This window comes from Diadema setosum, chromosome 9 (genome assembly GCF_964275005.1).
Source record: "Diadema setosum chromosome 9, eeDiaSeto1, whole genome shotgun sequence".
Lineage (NCBI taxonomy): Eukaryota > Metazoa > Echinodermata > Echinoidea > Diadematoida > Diadematidae > Diadema > Diadema setosum.
This window is the reverse complement of record NC_092693.1, coordinates 27,252,042-27,261,923: the sequence shown is the minus strand read 5'-3', so window position 1 is coordinate 27,261,923 and position 9,882 is coordinate 27,252,042. Positions and strand designations below refer to the sequence as shown.

The 9,882-nt window shown below is 38.6% G+C and overlaps 1 protein-coding gene across 1 annotated transcript in view; it reads right to left on the bottom strand.

The window, feature by feature from the left end:
* Nucleotides 1-257: 257 nt before the first annotated feature.
* Nucleotides 258-9,882, bottom strand: part of LOC140233485 (dynein regulatory complex subunit 4-like) — a 28,905-nt gene continuing 19,280 nt past the window's right edge. The window contains exons 5-11 of the mRNA XM_072313601.1: nucleotides 9,597-9,651; nucleotides 8,043-8,248; nucleotides 7,357-7,524; nucleotides 4,881-4,967; nucleotides 2,963-3,172; nucleotides 2,605-2,670; nucleotides 258-1,703 (exon numbers count right to left, since the gene is read on the bottom strand). Coding sequence (XP_072169702.1) covers nucleotides 1,554-1,703; nucleotides 2,605-2,670; nucleotides 2,963-3,172; nucleotides 4,881-4,967; nucleotides 7,357-7,524; nucleotides 8,043-8,248; nucleotides 9,597-9,651 — 942 coding nt within the window. The 3' untranslated portion in view covers nucleotides 258-1,553. The remainder of the gene's footprint in view (nucleotides 1,704-2,604; nucleotides 2,671-2,962; nucleotides 3,173-4,880; nucleotides 4,968-7,356; nucleotides 7,525-8,042; nucleotides 8,249-9,596; nucleotides 9,652-9,882) is intronic.

Below are 9,882 nucleotides of genomic sequence, written 5' to 3'. Positions count from 1 at the left end.
TCAATCACCACATAAAATGCTAGCTATGTGTGAGAGGAACGCAATAGTGAGAAACGCTTTCATTATACTGTGGCATTTGACGATTTATTGATGGGTTTGGGTGGGTTTGTGCATTTGAGCAGAATATGCGAAGTTGGCACGCCGTCGACTGAGTCGGGCATACGAACATGGCACATAAAGAGTTAAACTTGGGGTAGAGTTCTTGTGAAGTTTTGTTGTTGGTTGTTTTTATACAAAAGCAAAATTTAAACCACACATACAGAACATGGGATAACTTTATTTTCACACCAAGTGATTTACAATCATTTATATTGATACACAGAGAACTTAATCCAAAATTGTACTTTCTCTCTGTACAGATATATTATATATACATATCATTGACTGTGAATTGATTTTAGTGACTAATTTGAGCATGGCGAACTCCACAGCTCTTCATCTGATTCAAGCAGGACAAAAAAAACAAACAAAGCAAATTTGGAACTAGTTCATGGCATTACTGAACGTTTCTTACAAAAGCAAGAATACCAGTATCTTTTCTTTTTTGGAAATTTGATTCTGCTCTGGGCAATAGTCACTCTGAACAGTCAAGTTCCCTCGAAAGCCATTTATTGTCTCCATTTTTTTTTCTTTGTCCCATGAAGGGAGAAACATCAATTTCTGAAAGCCTTTGATGCGAGTTCAGAACTGAAGCACAGAGAAAGAATAGCTAGGGCTTTGCTTCCATACTACGTTCAGCATACACCCTCTACATATGAGCAAGTCTGTGCTTCCCTCCCTTTTTGTTTCGTCTTGTTTGTAATCATGACAATTCAGTTTGCTCTTTATAGCATACTGAGAAGGGGCACTTTTTGAAAGGCAGTGACTGGCACAACAAAGGGTCTGGGATCTCTAGTATCTGCTTGCTTTGGCAGATGGACTTGGGATGTCATTCCACCGACAAATCACAATGTAGAGCCCAATACTGTAAAAGTGGATGTTTTTGTGTGACTAATTTTTTGCACGAGGCCGGTTAACAAGAGTTTCATGTGTTTTTAATTCCGCGGAATCAAGATGATAACTACTGGAACATTGTGGCAAGCAAAAATATTGTGTGCTTTTATTTTCGCGCTAGCTTCTGGTTGCGCAAAATGCGCAAAAATTTCAACACCGCGAAAATTTCCACTTTTATAGTAGTTGGAAGTTCACAATCTCTCCCATTTGAAAGCATCTGTGATCATGTCAAGCAACTTTCATCAGCTACTCTTTTATGAACCTAGTTTAATCACAGCTGTAATGGAATTGCAATAAGTACTAGTATGTGGTCTGTTAATGATGGTACTGATCATCTCAGTTCTGCGGAGTACTCAATGGCTGATCATGCAAGTAAGCATGAACGACACATCTTAACAATAATGATACCATTATCATGATGGTTATCTCAATTTTGGGTAGCAATATCCTGGATTCAAGGTTTGTTTTTCCTTGCAAACACTTCATGGAATTAGAAGGAGACTGCAAAGAAAGTTGGATTTCACAAGTGTCTCAGTATTCACACGGAAGCTTCCATTGGTCTATGTGGGCGCAGCAACGAGTCCAGCTGCTCCCTGGCCAAGCGCCTGTCCTCCAACTGTACTTTCCAGAGGCTTGAACCCTAGTTCTTCTGTAGGAACACCAAAGGTCTGCAGCTTGGCCTCGTAAGTACGAAGTAGATCATTGTGTGCCTGCAAGAATCAACAACATACAGTAAAAGATAACATAAGTATGTAATCTGCAAGACATGTTAACACATGGATGCCACTATTGTTGCTTCCTATGCATGACGGTAGAAAGAGCTTGGGTGATTGTGCTTTCATATGCAGTTTAACCCCTTCTGTGCGAGGGACTTTTGACAGCATACAATGCTATGGGGTTTTCTGTGCCAATTGCAATTGCCATTCAAAGCACACATGGCGTTCAGAAGCAAAGGAAATGGTTCTGATTGATGGCTGGTGAAACACACACACACACACATACACACACAAGCAGAACAGCTGTAAGAAAGAGGGGAACTATTTATGTTCTTCACTTAAATATATTGCTCTTGATCAAAATTTCATCGTCATCTACTAGTTTATTATCCCCCTCTGCATCATGAGCTGTTATGATGCACAATCATTTTGAAATAATATTTTACTTTTGACAGCAAACATGCTGTTGAAAGCAACCTACAAACAGTAAATGTTCTCTATGTCATTTTCCACTGATAACCTCTCCATGAAGACTCAGTGGCAGCTCTCCTACAGGTCTCGCACCTGTAAATACTTCTCCCTTGACACACGTGTAAAAAAAAAAAAAAATGCATAAAATACATGAAGAATTCAGTGTCTTTTGTGTTTCATAGCATAAGTAGACCAACTTATTTCCCTCCAGTCTTGAAATTTACAAGAGGGGTTTATCTTTTCAACTCTGCACAGAGGTCTTTAACCCTACTCACCCTATTTTCACTACTTATTCTTTACATGAAGTTGATGGATTCCGTCAAATGCTTCATGGGAATTGACAAACTAATATGACCTTTCCAACTGAAATAGTTGAAGTGATCATAAAGAATCCATGAACTGCCAATCAGCCTCCTTATCTTACCTTGCAAACCCGAGCCAGCTCATATTGGAGATCTTTGATGGCACTATTCTTGGAATCCAGGACATCCTGCAGAGCAGAGAACAAACAGAAAATAGAAGGTGTGAGGGGGGGGGGGGGGAACTTCTCAAACAACTGCATAGATATTATTCATCTGTTGTCAGTGGTCATACTGGACATAAGTAATCAGAATAGCATGTAAAGTATGACCCCAGTTTTTACAGCTCTCCTCATTTAAACAGCTCCAACTCTACCTTATGATACAGTTCATGTAAGGGTAAAGTTTCAAAATGTCTTCATCTTGCCTCATCAACTGTGTGCAGATTGGTGTGTGTTTGTGTCAGGGTATAATGCAACTAACCTCCAGCTTTCTGGTGACCACAGTCAGAGCAGTTGGGTCCAGGTTGGAGGCAGAGAGCACTTCATTGAGCTGTGCCTCCTTCTTCTCCAGCGTATCTGCAAGGGCACCAAGCTTCTTCTCAAGCAGCAGGTTCTTGAAGCTGCTCTTCTGTTGCACCTCATGGATGGCCTTGACAAACTTGGCATAGAGCTCATCTCGCTCTTTCTGCAGCTGTGGATGCAGAGACAACAATAAATATGATTGGAAGGGGTAATTTGCACAAAATATGCACACACAACATGAAAGGACAGCCTTCATGTAGGGGGGATTTTGATACTGTGATACAGTCATTCACAGAGGCTGCATGTAAAGGATAGAAAATAACAAGAAGTCTTCTTGTATCTGTTTGAAATCAATGCTACAAAAAAGCTTTTGAAACCTCTTTGCACTGTTCTGAATAAAAAACATGTCAAAGGGATGTAGTCTAAAATTGATGACTTCAATGCCTGATCCTGCAATAGATATACTCTCCCAAATATGATATAGGACAAGGTGCAAGAGCTTTATGAACAAGAGACCTAGCGGGTCTAGTGCTCACCTGAGGCATTGCAAGTTCACCATCCACACACTCTTGCAGACTAAGAATCTCAGAAAAACATAGCAAATTAGGGGGGAATGGGGCGGGAGCATGTTGTCTATTTGTATATTTTATCACAGTGGTGATTACAACTGCAAAGATTGCAGTTTGCGGAAAACTTCACCATGTATTTTCAAACTTAAAGAAGAATATAAAAATGTAAAAACTGGCCCCCAATTTGGTCCCAGCCTCAAAGTGGCCATCCCTGGATCTGGTACAAACAAATTTGTAAGAACATTCACCAGCGTAAATACACTATTGTATTTACTCATGAGCATACCTGGTTTTAAGAGAATTGATTGAATCATTTCTTTATTCAAGAAAATGTTTAATACATAACCATGTCAATTATCCCTTTAGATAACTGCAGGTATACATCGAAATTTACAAATCACAATTTTAAGAACATACAATACAAATAACATCTGTGAGATTAGTGCGCCAGTATCAACAATAATATTTAACACTAGCAATCATTATAACATTTATATCAATTCTATAAATTAAAAAAAAAATGAAAGATTCCTTAATTTGGGGGCTTTGGGGGAACTGAACAAACAGAGATCCTATACTTGTCTCTACAGATGTTACTTGTGAAATCTGGTGAAAATCCATCATGGGGTTTCAATAACAAAGCTGAAAATGTGAAACTTGACCCAAAGTTTGTTCCCCCTTCCCCTAACCCTCCCTCTCTCTCACCCCCTTCCCTTCTCCCTTCCCCGCAGGGCTCAAACAATCCTAAAACTACAGTCATTACTGCTAATTACTAACAGTGCTAACTCAGCTCGATCACTTCTGGTTCAAGAGGAATTTTTTTTTCTCTTTAAATTCCTTAATTTCAGGGCTTTAAGGCCCCCTTGGAGGCATGGTGCCCAATTGAACAAACTAAGATCTATTACCCCAGGGATGCTACCTGCAAAGTTAGGTGAAAATCTGTCATGGAGATTGCAAGATGAAGCTGAAAATGTAAACAGTTAACGCAAGACCCATGATGGACACAGAACGATGAATGATTGGAATAGGTCACTGAGGTAAATAAGCAGTGAAATGGATTGAAGTATACATTTTACACTTTGTGTTGACAAGGATATTAGGACACAGGGAAAAGTATCTAAGGTGATGTCAATGGTCAATGCAGTTCAATATGACAAATTTTAGTTCTGGCAAATCTTTACTCATAAAAGTTATAAAATACAATGCATTTGCGAAAGATAATCTTGCAAAGTCTTTGGATGGTTAATGGCATCTATATTACGAGTAAAAGAAGAAAAGGAAAAGGAAAAGAACAAAAATTATGCTTACCTGCTCAAACCTCTGCTCCAAGACATCGTGTTCCCATTGGAGATCCTTGTACTCTTTGTCCATGATTTTTAACCTTGCCTTTGCACTCTGTTGAAGAACAATGAATCGCATACATCATAGATATTAGTGGGTGTTAACTTGACTTGAGAATTAGTCTGCTCTAAACAGGAAACATCAAGCAACATTCATGTCACATACCAGCTTCCAGAATTTAGTCGACTTTGGCCAAAGAATGTTCACTGGCATCATTCAGAATACAATATGTATTACGGCATCATTCAGAATACAATATGTATTACGTTATCATATCAAGCGAAGGTTGCTTATGAATTCGTTTCAGCAAGTATGGTCTGTGGACTTCACAATTCACAAACATGTTACTGAGAAATAAGCATCATTTCACAGAAAAGCAAAAGGTAATTCAAACCATTAGAATATAGATGAGATTCAGTAATGTCACCTTCATTGCCACTCGCCTGCCTGTGTGCGCGCCTGAGGAGCAAAATAAATAACATCACACAATGCTGCAGACAATATGTATGCATTGTAACATGCACAAATGACCGTTATGCTACAGTCCCACTCCTGTGTATATCTGTTGCGATCTGCAGGATATTCTTGACATTTTGGTCTGCTATTGGTTCAAATTCTCAATGTAGAGAGTCAATAGATAATTTTGAACACTGTTTTAGTTGGCACTAGTCGGAGCTGAGGGTAAACACTGTGACTGTATGTGTGTTTCCTTTTCATTTATATTTAGGCCTAAGTCTAGATCTAGAGCTAGAGGTCTATAGCAAGGTGAGATCCTAGCCACATATCGAAGATGGATAAGACAGCCGCACTCATTTTGTGTTGGGTCTAGTAGCACTGTTGTAACTGCATGCTACTTTCATTCTCAACATTTTGCTCTTCTTATTCTCAATGTACAAAATGTAGAGATGTGGATGATTTCTAGTCGGAACTGGTCTGCATCAATGAGCTTATACCCCACATTTCTTTTTCTTTTTCATTCATATCACTAATATTTTGAGTCATAACTTCATCAGCTGATGGCCGCTATTGTACTTTAGTGCCCATGTAGATATCTCAAATTGTATTAACCAAATTACATGAAAATCCCAGGAAACACTTCATGACTTACTTCAAACCATTTACAAAAGTTTGAAGCCAATCGCCTGTCGGGAAGTGTTGATATTATCGTTGGCTTTCATGCTGTCATCAAGAACAAACTCTTCGCGAGTGATTGCCGTGTACGCTGCCAACATCATCTGACACTAAAGTTAGCCATCAAATATTGTGTGACACACTGTATATCATTGAAGTAAAAGGCTAAAAATCAATGTACATGATTAATGATTATGGCAAGTTCAAAGAAGTCTGTTGATAATGTGTGTGTATGTGTGTGTTTCTATTTAGGTTGTATAATATTAGCTAACTTCAGATTCTGAATGAATAGTACAGGCAGTGTAAGCTACAATCGTCTCGAAAAGTTATTATTTTGAGAGACAAGATGTAAAATATGTTGACATTGATATGAACATGGAATTCCTCATAAACAGACTTGGCACAAATTTATGTGAGAGGCTGGAAAAGTTTTGGTGTAGTGAAATTCGAGATATCTACAGGATACAAAAAGTACATTAGCGCCACTGCTCACTTTTCTGGGATCATACATTGTTCTAACTCAGAGTATTTCATAAAATTTGACTTTCTTGCCATTGATGCAGACTGACTCATTATTATATACTAAAAACTTTCAAAATATGGATAACAACTCAATATCTAGCATAACTGCTTTGCCGTTTCCGGACTTCTTGCAAGATCTAGTGTTTGTGGCCAGCCACTTTCTACACATAGCTAGTTAGCAGCACTTGTACTGCGTACCTACCTGCCTGGCTGGCCTGATAAAATCACATGCGATGAGATGTGGGATGTAACGCTTATGTGCTTGTCCCCCCCCCCCCCCCCCCAATATGCAGTTTTTGCCCCTCAGCAAGTTAAGCTATGTTAAGCTATGGCTTGGTGATGTCATTGGAAGCCTCATCTATACTGTGCAGGGCTTACAGTAGAAGTGGTCCAGTGGCCCAGGGTCAATAAAAATTGATGTTTAGCCATTAAACTTTTAAAAAGGCTGTCTTTGGTGGCCTGACCTGATAGCTAAAATTCAAAATGATTTTTTATATTTCTTTTCATTCTGGGTTACTACATTCCTTTTTCAGGCCACCAAATTTCAAATTCAGACAATTTTAGTGGCCCGACAGCCACCAGAGAAAAAAAAGTTAGTGTCAAGCCCTGCTGTGCTCACAATGTACTGCTGCTTCTGAAGGCCAAATGGCTAAAACTGCTGACTGTTCACACGGAATACAGTTTGAAAAGTGTTCTTTCCTCATTGCTTTCAAATGAAAAACCATTGATACACTAGCACGTGTATACAAATAAATGTGCAAAGGGGTTTCCACTTCGAAAGTGCACTCACAGCAAGGGAAGCCTTGTCTTTCTCATAATTGGCCAGCTGCCTGGTGAGCTCTGCAACCTCCTCCCTGGCCTTCTCCAGTGGCTCCTTGAGGCGCCGGTTTTCTGCCTGGATCTCATTCATGTGCTTCTCCATCCTTTCCTCTTTCTTCTTCATCTCCTCAACTTGTTCCTAAGATGATTTATAATTTGATGTGTGACAGAACTTGTTGGCAATTTGTTGTGCAGCTCAAGCACATGTAACATTGAAATTATCTGAAGCTTGAAATACAAAACCACACAGAAAAAAAAAAATAATCTGATTTACACTGACATCAACAGAGAAAGTTTGTAAATATATGATTATGTACCATAAGTGATTATCAGCTCAGTGACTTTAAGGCAATTCATTCCAAACATGAAAAATATATTTTGTATTAAGTCATAACACAAGAATGCAAAAGCAGAAAATTGACACAACATAATAATTTGAAAATAATACAGAGATATGGAAAAGGGAGGCAGTAAAGACCTCGAATGCATTTGTTTTACTTCCCATTAGACAATAAATTGTAACTGTTTGATGATGCAAGACCCAAGTAAATCAAACTTTAGCATGTGTTAAACTGACAATCAATTGATTATCAATTGATTTGTCAGACAGAGTTCCATTTAGTCACTCCCATTCCATTAAAGACTATGGGAACATACCTTTAGGGAGTTAATGAGAGCAAGGTTGTTGAGAGTAATATCGTTGTAGTAATTTTTGATGTCGCTGAAGGCTTTCTCGTGATTCCTCATCAGAGTATTAATCTGGCTGTTCTTCCTCTCCTCAATTTCATGAATCTCTGTTTTGCGCCGAAGTTCAAGCTCTTCCCGTAGAGACCTCATCTTCTTCTCATATTTGGCCTCAATTTCTGAAATGTTTCAAGATAATGCAAATCAAAAACACTTATACACTGCAAGGCAACTAAATGCTCATACAAATTTTCAAACTGCCTTGTTTCTTAAATCTGGATGAAACATAACATGAAATAAACACTGATGTGCCATCAGTGTTTCTGCACATTACAGCCTGCACAGTTTGTCACTACAGCCACAGTTGTTTCATGTTTCATAACAGCCTTCGCAGAAACCCCACTTTCTCTTGTAATGGTTTCAAGGAAAACAACATGCAAATCTTACGGAATCATAATGTTTTACTCTACCCTGTTGATGGCCAACTGCAAAGGATACTGATAATCAGTAATCCATGCCCAGGCACTGCCTGCACAAGCGCAAACATGCATTCATGAAAGTCTAATGTACGTCAGACAAGTCATATCGATGTGACATCGTAAGTGCAACTTGACTTCATAAATCTTGCATGCAGCCATAAATTTCTGGCATATTACTTTAATACGGCAAATATTTCACAAGGTTCTTATTTTCGCGAATTTCGCGAGTCAGGTGATATTCGTGAAATTAAAGACACGCGAAAATATTGACTCTGATCCCCATGTGAATGTGACGTATGCGTGTGCTCTGGCGTCTCTGTTCAGTACAGGACTCCACGATCGCGAATTTAACCACTCGTGAAATCGTCGGGAATTCCCGATTCGCGAAAATTTAGACTCACAAAATATATGGCATATACAATATATTGTCCCCATTAATGGCGATTGTAAGTTCACTTTTTCAAGAGCAATTCAAAGAAAGCTTACTCAGTATTCTTGGTTTTATTGAGAGCTGGCTAGACATGTATATGTGATTACTGTGTGATTGTGTTTATGATGCTAGTGCAAGAGTCTGTATCTGGCATGCAGAATTCCGTCTTCCTCTCGTGATGCGGCGTATTGATCGTTCACTGCACATTTAAGATGTTAAAATGTAAACCATAACCCTTTATCACCTCTCAGCACCTCTCAATTTCTTCAAAATTTATACTTAGGTACACATTTTAAAGACTTTCTGCGGCACATTGAGACAATGAGAAAAGATGAAGCTTTGAACCAAAATGCCTACCTGATTATCTGGTAAATAAAACACACTTTGAAACTATTTGTTCACTTTGTACGTCAAGTAAACAGAGTACCCAATTAAGCAGTATCCAATAATGCAGAGACTGCTGTGTTATAAAAAATAAGTTTTAAAAAAAGTGCCTGCAAAAAAGGGATATGAATTGAAGCACAGACAATTGACAAGAAAAATTGCACTGGTGTACATGAATACACTGCAGTGTGGCATGCGTGGGTATGGCTCAGGCTAGCTGGATAAAAACCTTACCTCTTGCTTCTCTTTCAAAGTCTGCACGAAGGTTTGTGACAAGTTCATCATTTTTCTGCAGTGAGTAAACAAGACAAAAATGCAAAAGAAGTACATGAATAATGATCTGAATCCTCACCAACTTCACTACTTAAGGCTATGACAAAGTTTATTTGTTCTTTTAACTGTCTGTATCTTCAAATGGTGTAAGAATGCCAAGACCTTTTAACATTCATTGCCATTTTGGGAAATTAAAAGATTTGCTAGTCACTAGTTATACTAGTTTTTTAAAAGATTAACAGACTGA